The sequence below is a fragment of the Akebia trifoliata genome, chromosome 5, assembly GCF_017979445.1.
Source record: "Akebia trifoliata isolate Shusen 1 chromosome 5, ASM1797944v1, whole genome shotgun sequence".
NCBI lineage: Eukaryota > Viridiplantae > Streptophyta > Magnoliopsida > Ranunculales > Lardizabalaceae > Akebia > Akebia trifoliata.
The window spans coordinates 7064198-7078421 of NC_141379.1; the positions used below are offsets into that span (position 1 = coordinate 7064198).

At 36.9% G+C, this 14224-nt stretch overlaps 2 protein-coding genes across 2 annotated transcripts; both read left to right on the top strand.

Annotated features, from left to right (window-relative positions):
- The first annotated feature begins 89 nt into the window (after positions 1-89).
- Positions 90-6084, top strand: LOC147401329 (putative inactive purple acid phosphatase 2). The gene is made up of 2 exons (XM_086442564.1): positions 90-780; positions 3810-6084. Exons 1-2 carry the CDS (start codon positions 544-546, stop codon positions 4956-4958), a joined length of 1386 nt encoding a protein of 461 aa, XP_086298690.1. The 5' UTR covers positions 90-543; the 3' UTR covers positions 4959-6084.
- A 1343-nt stretch (positions 6085-7427) lies between these two features.
- LOC147401330 (putative inactive purple acid phosphatase 2) lies at positions 7428-13205 on the top strand. Its single transcript, XM_086442563.1, has 2 exons — positions 7428-8315; positions 11754-13205. The coding sequence occupies exons 1-2, from the start codon at positions 7620-7622 to the stop codon at positions 12984-12986; spliced, it is 1929 nt and encodes a 642-aa protein (XP_086298689.1). The 5' UTR covers positions 7428-7619; the 3' UTR covers positions 12987-13205.
- The last annotated feature ends 1019 nt before the right edge of the window (positions 13206-14224 follow it).

Here is a 14224-nt window from a genome sequence, read left to right on the forward strand (position 1 = left end):
AGGAACATTCGACGCAGAAGGGGAATTTTGATTCGACAAACCTTCTTCTTTATTCAAAGAAACTTTCCTCCAAACACATCTCCACCATGATTCCTTTTAAAACTCTTTCTCTTTCTTTTCGTCTCCACACTCTTTACACACTCCAATTCCTCTCCAGTCTCCATAAATCTAAACCCCAAAACCCTAACCAAATCAGGCGGCTCAGTCCAAATCCAATGGACTGGAATCGAATCGCCTTCCAATCTCGACTGGCTCGGTATCTACTCACCTCCCAATTCACCTCATAACAATTTCATCGGTTACATCTTCTTATCTTCCTGCAACAATTGGCAATCGGGTTCATGTTCAATCGAGCTCCCATTAGTCAATCTTCGATCGAATTACGAGTTTCGGATTTTTCGATGGACCAAAAACGAGATCGATAAGTCTCACCATGATCACCACCACAACCCATTACCTGGAACGAAGCACCCATTGGCAAAATCGGAAGAGTTAGGATTTGAGATTGGTCATGGACCAGAACAGATTCATTTGGCGTTTACAATGAAGGACAATGAGATGAGGGTCATGTTTGTTACGGATGATGGGAAGGATAATTATGTGAAGTATGGAGAGAAGGAAGATCAGATTGATGAGGTGGTGAAGACGGAGGTGAGGAGGTATGAGAGAGAGGATATGTGTGATTCGCCTGCGAATGATAGTTTTGGATGGAGGGATCCTGGGTTTATTCATGATGGTGTTATGGTGAATTTGAGGAAAGGCAAAAGATATTATTACAAGGTGAGACTAAATTGAATTGGTTTTATTTTTAAATATTTTTGCTGTTTTATGATTTGTAGAACTTCAAGAATATATGTTTTTTCTGCTCTTTTTGTTGGATGTATCATTATTACATATAATTGATTTTTTTTTTTTAGTTTACACTTGTTAGGTATATAAGTGGGTGCTATTTGATTCTTTTTGGTCAGCTTTTTCTTCAATTATCTAATCCGACAAAGTTGCATGATTGCTTTTTTATTTATTTATTATAATGTGTGTGGTGCTACTGGTTAAGTGGGTTCCTTTTGATTTAGTTGAGATCATTTTCTGTTTCATAGAAGCAATTGATTTCCCTGTTTTTTTATCTTTATTTTTCTTATGTTAGTTGCTTAATTGAAGTTCGTGAACATTTATTTCATCTAGTGGAAATGGTTAAGTGGGTCTTGTTCGATAAGTTGTTTAATCCACGCTTGATTGATTTATCCTGCTTTTCTTGCCCTGAATCAACTAAATTAAGCAAGACTACTTTGATCTGTTGCTCAACCATTATTCAAGATCATCTATTGTTCTTATTTTAGACGTAATCTTGGAGTTCAATCATGATTTGAGGAAACTCATCTCATGTCTGAAATCACCTATTTTAATTTATTCCTTTCTATAATAAGAAATATTACAATTTTAGTAATTTTCATTATAATTCAAAATCTTATCTTTTATGTTATATCATATATGCATCCACATGTTTCAAAATATCCAATCTGATGCAACCCACCTTTATCCGGGCTTCATATCAGCAATGAAATGTAAAGGAACATGACAGAGGGGAGATGCACCCAACCTCCAAACCTCTCCATGAATCTATTATTTCAATGTGAACAAGAGTAATAATGACTGGTTGAAGCAAGTTAGCCAGAGTTTTTCTGTTAGATTTAGCGATGGTTCCTCTAACTCTAGCAGGCTAAGCCACAGGCTCTTCCTTACTCCCACAAAGCTTTCATGGAAGACTTCATATTTCCTTTATTTTCTCTCTGGTATATCTCATTTTCTATTGAATGCCCCATGGACTTTCAAAGACAACATTTTTTTTAATCCTTACCTCAACTTAACCCTTTGATTTTGTGTCAATCAATGTCTAATTCACCTTTGGTTTTGCAAAGCTGATGATTCTATTTTATTGGAAAGTCACATCGTTTGTATGCATACAAGCAGAACCAAGTCAAGTCAAAATGATACGGATTAACCCCTTATTGGCTCAAATATATTACCATTTTGAAGGAGCTGAGGTTTCATCTCCTTTCAATTTATGTATCTTAAACAAATATAAAGATAATATTTCTGAAAGGGACACCTAAAAGGCCCAATGTTGGTGTTGGTATTGTTTTGGCAGCATGGCCAAGTGGGAAGGTGGAGGGATGCTTTAGGGTGTCACTTCGGCCAAATTCAAGTTTATGGAATGCATCTCTACTAGGGACCCATAGAATAGATGAATTAAAATTGATGGCCAAGAGGTATGAAGAAGTGGTTGTTTTCTACTAGGGACACCTAAGAGGCCCAATGTTGGTATTGTTTTGGCGGCAGGGTCAAGTGAGAAGGTGGAGGGATGCTTTAGAGTCCAAGGGCTTAAAAATAAGTTGGGCCAAATTGAAGTTTATGAAATGCATCTCTACTAGGGGCACATAGAATTGATGAATTAAAATTGATGGCCAAGAGGTATGAAGAAGTGGTTGTTTTCACTATCTTCGTCGTATCATCCATAAGGAGGGAGATAGAGAGTGTTTCCCATAGAATTAGAGTTGGATGGCTAAAGAGTGGATATGTGGGAAATTCATGACAACCTGACTAAACGGGAAATGTTCCAAGACTGCGAAATAACCCATTGCTCTTTATGGAGCACAGTGTTGAGCAATCAAGACATAATCTGTTTGTAAAATGGTAGCCTGATGTAGATGTTTAGATGGATGAGTGGAAAGAGTAGAAAGGTGTAATAGAAAATCAACACTTGAGTTGCCCCAATGTTAATAAAGAGAGAGCCAACTTAGGTGGTCTGGTCAATCAGTATTTGGCTAGAAGTTTTGTTTCTATATTTGGGGACCAATTGGTTCTTATTTGATTTAGATGTAGATGTTTAGATGGATGAGTGGAAAGAGTAGAAAGGTGTAATAGAAAACGATCTCTTGAGTTGGCCCAATGTTAATAAAGAGAGAGCCAACTGAGGTGGTCTGGTCAATCAGTGTTTGGCTAGAAGTTTTGTTTCTATATTTGGGGACGAATTGGTTCTTATTTGATTTATTTATTATGTTTTAATTATTGGGCAGAAATGACTGGTTCAATAGGTTGGTCCCTCACAGTAAGTAATGCTCTATTTTCTTTTCTTCTCTGAAGTGCTTCAGTCAGTTTCTTCTTAGTTATTTCATATTTGCATTTATACGATCATTAACTGCCCTGGTTCATCCAGTTATTGTTTGTGCATTTTCTCTAGCTGTATTGTTTTCTTTTCATAGTATAAATTTATATGTCATTTTTCTAGTAATTAAGAAATATATATATATATATAATTATCATTGTAGTTTGTTGTTAGTTATCTTATTGTTTCATAATTGGGTTTGCTCAATCTGTTGTTACATCGTCGCGTTGGATTGATTTGTTGTGCTTTTTAGCTCCTCTAACTAACCAATATTAAATACAATAATTGGATGGTTGCTCAATAACCATTTGTTAGAGGACATTCATTCTTCTAGACCTTGGAAATAATTTAGTCCAACTGCAGCATAATTTGTGGTTGTGGGTGGTCTTCATTCATGTCTTGTAGCACCATTTATTAATTTCTTGCATACCATGGAAGCACTTTAGTTTCATATGTTCCTTGTAGATGTGACGATGATTCAAAGACCAATCTCGTGGTTGTACAAGTCCATTGATCCATAGCCCCCGTTTGATTGTTGCTCCTGTATTTGTTTATCTACTGTTTTGGTTGCAAATATGGGCCATCTGACATGCTCACTCTCATTTACATTCGGAAGAACCAAATACTTATATTTTTCTCTTAGCAGGTTGGAAGTGATTTGGGAGGTTGGAGTACAACACATAGTTTTTTGGCCCGGGACCAGGACTCTGATGAGACTATTGCTTTCCTTTTTGGAGACATGGGGACTTCAACCCCATACTCCTCCTTTCTCCGTATGCAGAAAGAAAGCATATCGACCGTGAAATGGATCTTCCGTGACATTGAATCCCTTGGTGACAAACCTACCTTCATTTCTCACATTGGTGATATAAGCTATGCCAGAGGCTACTCATGGTTGTGGGATACATTCTTCACTCAGATCGAACCTATCGCATCCAAAGTCCCATACCATGTGTGCATTGGCAATCATGAATATGATGGGGGTGGTGAGTGTGGGGTTCCTTACAGCCTCAAGTTCAACATGCCCGGGAACTCTTTGGTACTAACTGGGACCCATGCCCCTGCAACTCGGAACCTTTACTACTCATTTGATACTGGAGTTGTGCATTTCGTGTATATGTCAACTGAGACTGATTTCCTTGCAGGGAGTGACCAATATAACTTTATCAAGCATGATCTGGAGACTATTGATCGGAAGAAGATTCCTTTTGTGGTTGTTCAAGGCCACCGTCCAATGTACACCACAAGTTATCAGTCGATGGATGCTCCATTGAGAGAGAGAATGCTTGAGCACTACAAACCTCTGTTTGTGAAAAACAAGGTGACACTTGCACTGTGGGGACATGTCCATAGGTACGAGAGGTTCTGTCCAATGAAGAATTACACCTGTGGGGAGGATTTACCAGTACATGTCGTGATTGGGATGGCAGGACAAGATTGGCAATCCATCTGGGAGCCAAGGCTTGACCACCCAAATGATCCAATCTTTCCCCAACCTGACCGATCTATGTTCCGTGGGGGCGAGTTTGGTTACACAAGGCTTATTGCCACAAGGGAAAAACTAGTGCTTACTTACATTGGAAATCATGATGGGGAGCCACATGACATGGTTGAAATCCAGGCATCAGGCCAAGTTCTTAACTACAGTGGTGGTGTTGCTTCTACTGTGGGTAATGGGAAGTCTATATTGTCATGGTATGCGAAAGTAGGGAGTTTCCTGGTGCTTGGTGCCTTTCTGGGTTATGTGGGCATGCAAGTAAAGCGACGGCCAACACAAAAAGTTGGACTCCTGTGAAGAGTAAGGAGATATGAGTATCTGATCGGCTTCCACATAAATTCCTTAAGCGTGTGTTTGATTTTTGGCATGGAAAATAGGTTGGAAAATCATTTTCCATGGAAAATGTCAGTTTTTATGTGTTTGTCTGCATTTTTCTGTAGAAAATGAATTTCCACCCTCATAAAATCCAGCAAAAGTTGGATTTCATTTACTCACCAATTCTCATGGGAAAATGAAATCGATGGGAAAAAGAAATTCACCCTAAATTTCTACCATCAAATCAAAACCCGTATTTCCTCTATTCTTCTTCTTGACCACTGCCACCACAACATTTGAGCCTCACCCTCTTTTTCGCTGTTGCCACCACTATTGTCGTTGGCCACCTCTTCTTCTTCTCTCTGCCCCAATTCTCTCTGCCTTCTCTCTCACTTTTACGATCCTTAGATTAAGACTTAAAATTTCCAGTCCATTGACACTTGGGTACTTTAGCATTGGTTTGAGTCTTAACATTTGGTATTAGTATGGGATCGCCATAGTATGGGACATGGAAGAGTCCGCCATAGTAGGCTACCGTAATTACTTTGGGAAGGGGCAACTTATGGAAAAAGATAAAGAGATACTTGGTATTTGGAAAGAATGCCAAGGGGCTGGAGGGAGCTCACCATAAAGTAGGCCAATGAGGGCGTCAGCCTTGAAGCCTGCGGGTATGTTACAATCCTTAGCTTCAGTCTTAAACTTTGAACTCCATTGACGTACTTTTGGAGCATTAGGTACTTTTGGAGCATTGGTTTCGGTCTTGGCACTCACTCTTCTCCTTCTTTCTCCTACTCCCTCCACCCCCATCACTCTCTCTCTCTCTCCCAAAAAAAAACAAAAAAAAAAAATTTGTTTAGATGTAATTAAACAATGAAAATTAAATTTTCAACCTTACCCATTTTTCAATGGATTTCAAATTCCATGGAAATTGACTTTCCATGCAATCAAACCAACCCTTTGTGAATTGTATCACTCCTACTGTGATGGAGCAGCTCTTCTCATTTGTATATACTGGGATTGACCCTGTGACCTTAATTTTCTTTTGTATACCTCTGTAAGTCACTTATATTTACTTTATTTCAGTGTAAGAAATAAAAGTTTTTTGTTTTTTGGATCGCCTTTTTAGCTTAAAGCTTCTGAAAATATATTTTTTCTGGTGTAAAAATGATGTTCCAAACAGGCCAAACCTTTTTTTAAGTAATTTTGGGTACCAAACATTACTTTTTTCAATATCATTGTTAAATGTAAAAGAATAAAAATAAAAATCAAGGATACTATGGCCAAACATTATATTATAGTGTAGTGGGTAGAATTAACAAATGAGATTGCTTAGATGTTAATAAAAAACAAGCCACCAAATCTTTGGTTTGTCATGGATCATTATTATAACACTTTTTTATTTTTTTGTTAATGAAATTGTATCGCAACTTTATTTGGTTTAATTCTTAGAAAAAAAAAAAAAATTTATTTGGTTTAAGATACGTACTTCATGAAACAGAGGTCTTGAGTTTGAATCCCTCGTAGGGACCAACATCAGGTGTGTATCCTGATGTTGTAAGAGCTTTGTATGCATCGGAAAAAATTGCATAAAAGTAGATTTCGATAATTCTTTTATGAGTTCAAAGTGGCTTTCAAACACTAATCTAATCCGACAATTAGTCCACCTTACTTCTCTAATTTTTCTAGAGAAATTTTATTGACATTTTAAGAGCCCTTATATTTTTAGGGGCACCTTCTAAAAATTAAAAAGTTATTTTGGACACTATGTTAAAATCAAAATTTTAAACTTTTTTCTTTTTAAAACTTTAGCCCTTCCTTAGAAATTTGTGGTCTATCAAAAATACAACTTCTCTTCTACCACTTCAACTCCTTTCTCTCGATATGGATTATGAAACACTTCAGCTCATGTTTTTCCAATTTATTTATGGGTGGCGTTCAGAGGCCTAAAGAGAGCCAACCATTATGCCAAACATTTTTCAATGTATAGGTTAGAGGTTTCAAAATGGGCTGAATTTTTGTGAGGATGATCTCTAATTAGACTTCTAACCCCATCAAAACTGGTTTACAAAATCGGATGGTCCACATTTCTTCAATTTGTAAACTAAGTTTAGAAATTTTGGAATGAACTGATTTTTTGTGATGATGATTTTTTCATCATAGAGATTATCCTCACAAAAAATAGAGATCATCCTCACAAAAAATCAACTCATTCCAAAACTTCTAACCCCTATTTTGAAAAATGTTTGGCACAATATTTGGCTCTCTTTAGATGAAGAGATCATCCTCATAAAAAATCAGTTCATTCCAAAACTTCTAACCCTTATTTTGAAAAATGTTTGGCTCTCTTTAGGGCCATCAAACGCTTCTCTTTATTTATATATTTTTAAGTACTTATCATATAACCTTACATTACATTAAATTAACACGCGGCAGTTTTCTGTTAATTTAACAGATGAACATCTTCACTTTATAACATCAAATATCTTGTTCAATAATTCAAAAGAATATTCCAGGTAGATTTTGGAATTTTTGATTCAACGTCAACAAACCTTCTCCTTTCTGCAACAAAACCAAACTCCAATCTCTCCCCCAACATAACATTTCCTCCAAACCCACCTCTAAATCTTTCAATAAATCCATAAAATGATTCCTCTTTTAAAATTCTCTCTCTTTCTCTTCATCTCCACACTCTTCACACACTCAAATTCCTCTCCAGTCTCCATAACTCTAACCCCCAAAACCCTAGCCAAATCTGGCGACTCTGTCCGAATCCAATGGACTGGAATCGAATCGCCTTCCAATCTCGATTGGCTCGGTATCTACTCACCTGCAAATTCTCAAGACGACAATTTCATCGGTTACGTCTTCTTATCTTCCTGCAACGATTGGCAATCTGGTTCGTGTTCAGTCGAGCTCCCATTAGTCAATCTTCGATCGAATTACGAGTTTCGGATCTTCAGATGGACTGAAAGCGAGATCAATAAGAAACACCAGGATCACGATCACAACCCATTGCCTGGAACGAAGCACCCATTGGCAAAATCGGAAGAATTAGGGTTTGAGATTGGTCATGGACCAGAACAGATTCATTTGGCGTTTACGACGAAGGAAGATGAGATGAGAGTGATGTTCATTACGTCGGATGGGAAAGATAATTATGTGAAGTATGGAGAGAAGGAAGATCAGATTGATGAGGTGGTGAAGACGGAGGTGAAGAGGTATGAGAGAGAAGATATGTGTGATTCGCCTGCGAATGATAGTATTGGATGGAGAGATCCTGGTTTTATTCATGATGGAGTTATGGTGAATTTGAAGAAAGGGAAGAGATATTATTACAAGGTGAGATTGAATTGAATTGGTTTTATTTTTAATTTATGATTTTTAGAACTTCAAGTTCAAGGTGATATATTTTTCCCCCCCTTTTAGTTAGATGTTTTATTATTATGGGTGCTATTTGATTGATTTGGTCGCTCTTTTTTTGTTCCAATTCTAATCCGGCAAAGTATCAAAATCAGGTTTTTTTTTTGTTTTTTGTTTTTTTTTTTAAATTTTGTTTTGTTTTGTTTCGTGCAATGGGTTAAGTGGTTGATTTAGTTACGTACTCACACTGTATTGGGATCTGAATGAATCTCTCGTCCATTCTGTTATTGTTTGAAGTTGAACTTGTTCTCTAGTTAAATCATTTTCAGTTTTATAGAAGCAATCCATTTCCCTTTTTTATTATCTTTCTGTTTAATCAAGGGAGGCCATTTTATTCTGTTAGTAGCTTAATTGAAGTTTGTGGTCTTTTAGTTCACCTAGTTTCGGAAATGGTTCAGTGGGTCTTGTTTGATAAGTTGTTTAAACCACTCTGGATTGATTCCTCTGCGATTTTCTTGTCCTGAATCAACTGAGTTAAGCAAGATCACTTTGATTGGTTGGTGAATGATCATCATTCAAGGTCATTTATTGTTCTTGTTTTGGAAATAATTTAGTGCATCTGGAATTTAATCATGTTGCAAGGAAACTTGTCTCATTTCTGAAATCACCTTTTTAATTTCTTATGTAATTCAAAATGATAACAATTTCAGTAATTTTCATATTATATTTGTGATTCAAATTTAATCTTTTATGTTATATGCATCCACCCATGGTTTTAAAACTTGGTTTTGAGTCTTGTCTCGTCCATGCCTGATACCAAGTCGTCTCGGACGAGTTTTCCAATATGTTTGAGACGTCTTGTTCAACAATGAGAAAAATGAACGTGGGGTTTTAAATCTCGTCCGATTACATTGACTTGTCCATCCGTCTTGCCCATGCCTGATATTGAGACGACTTGGGCGATACGTCTCGGTCTCGGTCTCGGACGAGTTTTGAAACCATGCATCCACCTGAGGCAAAATATCCAACCTAATGAAGCCCAACATCCAAAACTCCAAAAACTCGCCATGAATCTATTATTTCAATGCGAACAAGAGTAATAATGACTGATTGATGCAAGTAAGGTTGAGTTTTTCTGTTAGATTTAGTGATGGCCCATCTAAATTTTGCAAGCTATCTAAGTCACAGGCTCTTTCTTGCTCCCTCAAAGGTCTCGTGGAAGACTGCACATTTCCTTTCTTTTCTCTCAAGTCTATCTCGCCTTCTATTGAATGTCTCATCGATTTTAAGAGAACTTTGTTTGATTACTAATTTAATTCTGAATATGTTTTTAAATCCTCTTAACTTAACCCCCTGATTGTGTGTCATTCAATATGCTAATTGTCTTTGGCTTTGCAAAACTTATGATTCTGTTTTATTGAAAAGTCGCATGGTTTTTATGCATCAACCAAAACCAAGTCAAGTCAAGGTGATATGGATCAACCCCTTATTGGGCCAAAAATATTACCATTTTGAAGGAAATGAAGCTTATCTCTTTTCAATTTCCTTATTATAAACAAAGACAAGGATAATCTTTCTGAATGGGAAACATAAAAGGCCTAATGATGGAATTGTTTTGGTGGCATGGTCAAGTGACAAAATAGGGGAAAGCAAGTCTTTTCCAGTGTTTTAAAAGACTTAAGCTTCGAGGCATGAGGCTTACACTTCAAGGTGAAGCTTAGCCACCATGCCTCATGGCTTAAGTCCTTTCAAAATTATTTGAGGCTTAAGCCTCAACCCAAAAAGGCTTAAGTTTCAACCTAAAAAATGCTTAAGCCTTGAGCCTTATTGAGGCTGAAGCCTCGATCTTGACTCAAAAAAATCAAATTGAACCTCCAATTTTTTAATTCTTTATTTTGCCTTTCTTGCTTTGTTTTACTTATTTACCCTTCCTCAAGTTATTTATGTACTAAAACTTCTTTAAGTCAGGGTGTCTTAAGGTTAAGAAACAAAAGATTTAGAGAGAAATCTCAAAATTTTTTTTGGCTTAAACCCTATTTTCTCCTTAATTAAAGATTTCTTCATTGTGCCTCATCCGAGTTCAGTTCTCTCACTGCTTATGAGTTTCTCATGATACGTCAAATAAAATCATCAAACCAAAACTTTATATGGTATTTAAGGTATGTGGTTATCATATACATTTCTTCAAGTTTTTTCAAAAGAAAAATAAATCTCATATTGTTCTCTTGTTATGTGTTTTGTTCTTCCTATTATTGATGGTGGATGCTAGTATGGTTAAAGATGTATGAAGAGACTGAAAAACTATCTAGCGGGCACTAGAAAAAAATGTTGCTTCATGCTTGCATGTATCCGAAGATGTTAAAAATGAGATGAAAGGTTAGCTATTGAAGGGACAAGAAAAATAAGAAGATTAGCCAAAACCATTTTGAAAGCTTGAAAAATGAAGGAGCATATTATGGTGATCCCATAAAAATGTTGCTTCATTAAAGTTTTCTTTTTTAAAATTTTTATTTCTTATGAATTTATTGTGATTTTTTAAATATATTTTTAGGGTTTATAAAATTGTTGAGGCTTACAGCTCGAGGGTTACACCTTTACTCGAGAACCCAAAACGCCTCAATTATGCCTTAGGAACTTTGAAACACTGGTCTTTTCTCCCAGTTCGATTCTGGGTGTTGCTTGATTGACAAAAAATTCAAGCTATGTTGTTTTCTTTATCATAGTGTAAATTAATGTATGTTATTTTTTCTAGTAGTTAATATATAATCTTTATAGTTTGTCTTATGTATCTTGTCGTTTCTGAAAAAATTTAGTTGGTTTTGATCGATGTGTTGGTTACATCATCACAGTGGATTGCTTTATTGTGTGCTTTTTAGCTCCTCTGACTAATTAATGTAAAATACAGTAATTGGATTGGTTTCACTATAATCCTTTGTTTGAGTCCATTCATTATTTTCTGGACTTTGGAAATAATTTAGTCCAATCACAGCTTAATTTCTGGCTGTGGGAAGCTTGATTTATGTCTTGTAGAAAAAACATTTGTTAATTTCTTGATACTATGGAAGCACTTTAGTTTCATAAGTTACTTGTATATGTGATGATTCAAAGACCAATCTCTTGGTTGTACAAGTCCATGGATCCACATCCCCTGTTTAATTGTCACTCCTCTATTTGTTTATCTACTGGTTTGTTGGAAATATCGACCATCTGGAGTAAGCGACATGCGTTCACAGTGGAACCCTTGAAAAATGTTTGCCTAATGTATGGAGCACCCATTTTTTTTGTTCTCCACATTTTTTCCCATCTTGCATGGCTGAAAAACAAATGAACTTTGTTTTCCTAAATAGAAGTTTGCACACTCACTCTCTTTTACGTTCGTAAGAGCCTAATACTTGGTTCAATTTTTTCTCATAACAGGTTGGAAGTGATTTGGGAGGTTGGAGTGTGATGCATAGCTTTATTGCCCGGGATCAGGACTCTGATGAGACCATCGCTTTCCTTTTTGGAGACATGGGGACTTCAACCCCATACTCCACCTTTCTCCGTATCCAGGAAGAAAGTGTAACGACCGTGAAATGGATCCTCCGTGACATTGAGGCCCTTGGTGACAAACCTACCTTCATTTCTCATATTGGCGATATAAGTTATGCCAGAGGCTACTCATGGTTGTGGGATACATTCTTCACTCAGATCGAACCTATCGCATCCAAAGTCCCATACCATGTGTGCATTGGCAATCACGAATATGATTGGCCATTACAGCCTTGGAGACCTGATTGGTCCCAAGCAAGTTACAATAAGGATGGGGGTGGTGAGTGCGGAGTCCCTTACAGCCTCAAGTTCAGCATGCCCGGGAACTCTTCGGTACTAACTGGGACTCGTGCTCCTGCAACTCGAAACCTTTACTACTCATTTGACGCTGGAGTCGTGCATTTTGTGTATATGTCAACTGAGACTGATTTCCTTCAAGGGAGTGACCAATATAACTTTATCAAACATGATTTGGAGAATGTTGATCGGAAGAAGACCCCTTTCGTGGTCGTTCAAGGCCACCGTCCAATGTACACAACAAGTGATGAGTCAAGGGATGCTCCATTGAGAGAGAGAATGCTTGAGCACTATGAACCGTTATTTGTGAAGAACAAGGTGACCCTTGCACTATGGGGACATGTCCATAGGTATGAGAGGTTCTGTCCAATGAAGAACTACACGTGTGGGGAGGATTTACCTGTACATGTTGTGATTGGGATGGCAGGACAAGATTGGCAACCAATTTGGGAGCCAAGGCCTGACCACCCAAATGATCCAATCTTTCCCCAACCTGATCGATCTATGTTCCGCGGGGGTGAGTTTGGCTACACAAGGCTTGTGGCCACAAGGGAGAAACTAGTGCTTACTTATGTTGGAAATCATGATGGGGAGCCTCATGACATGGTGGAAATCCAGGTATCAGGCCAAGTTCTAAATGGCAGTAGTGGTGTTGTGTCTGCTGCACATTACGGCCAGTCTACGTTGTCATGGTATGTGAAAGTAGGGAGTCTTCTGGTGCTTGGTGCCTTTCTGGGCTATGTTATTGGGTTCGTTGCACATGCTAACAAAGCAACTGCTGAAAGGAAAAGTTGGACTCCTGTCAAGAGTGAGGAAATATGAATGTTTGATCGCTTTCCACTTAAATTCTGTTGTGAGTTGTATTACCTGCCTTGATTCAGTATGTATATTTTGAATTCTAAATCTCAATTTAATTGAGATTTGGACTCCTATAGTCCTATTGTGATGGAGCAGCTCTTCTCATTTGTATATGCTGGGATTGACCCTGTGACCGTGAAAATGTATATTTCAGTGTAAGAAATAAGGGTTTGTTTCGAATAACTTTTTCATTTTACAGCTTCTGAAAATATGCTTTTCTGGTGTAAAATTGATGTATCCAAACAGGCCAAATCTTTTTTGAAGTAATTTTGGGTACCAAACACTACTTTTGTCTATATCTTTATTAAATGTAAAATAATAATATAAATAAAAATCAAGGATATTATAACAATGGAGTGCAAGGGTAATTTTTTAAGAAATGGAGTGCCATCGGTATTGGGTTGATCTACAACTATCCTCAAGTCAAATATGCCAATCCCTAGTGATCGAAAAATCTGAGTTAATATTGATTTTGACTTAGTTAAGATCGGTTAAATGCCTAATCAAGATGCATTAGATCAAGTCACCATGATTCCAATCATATTGATGAGTTCAAAACTGAATTGGGCTCGGGTCCAAATTTATTTTAACACTAATTAACCAAATATTTGATCCCTTGTCATCAGTTTGAAAAATTCGAGCACCAAAAGACGGGAGAAAACACAAGATCTCAACGGTTTAGATACAAAATCCAATAGATGAGATCTATCATTGAGATAATTATCTTCGGGATGTATATTATACAGATATATATAAATCTTGGATATTGGATTTTGTATTTAAATGGTCAGGATCATGCGTTTTCTCAAGAGTCGTTCTTCACAAGTCAACGGATCATGATGAATTGTCTAAAGGAAAAAAAACATATGATTTCAGCCATTTAAATACCTTATCCTCGAGATAAATATATGCAAGATGTGTTTTATAGAGATACATTTAAATCTTGGATGTTGGATTTTTTTGGGATCGTGTGTTCTCATGAGTCATTCTTCACGATTCAAACGACATGAAAAACATGATCCCAATCGTTTAAATACAAAATCCCATGATTGAGATTTATCCTTCGTTATCGAGATAGTGTTTGTACGGTCAGGATCATACATTTTCTCATGAGTCATTCTTCACGAGTCAACGGATCCCAACCCACCCATGAACTTATTAGAAATTCAAAATGAAATTACGAAATTACCCTTTTGTTCGTT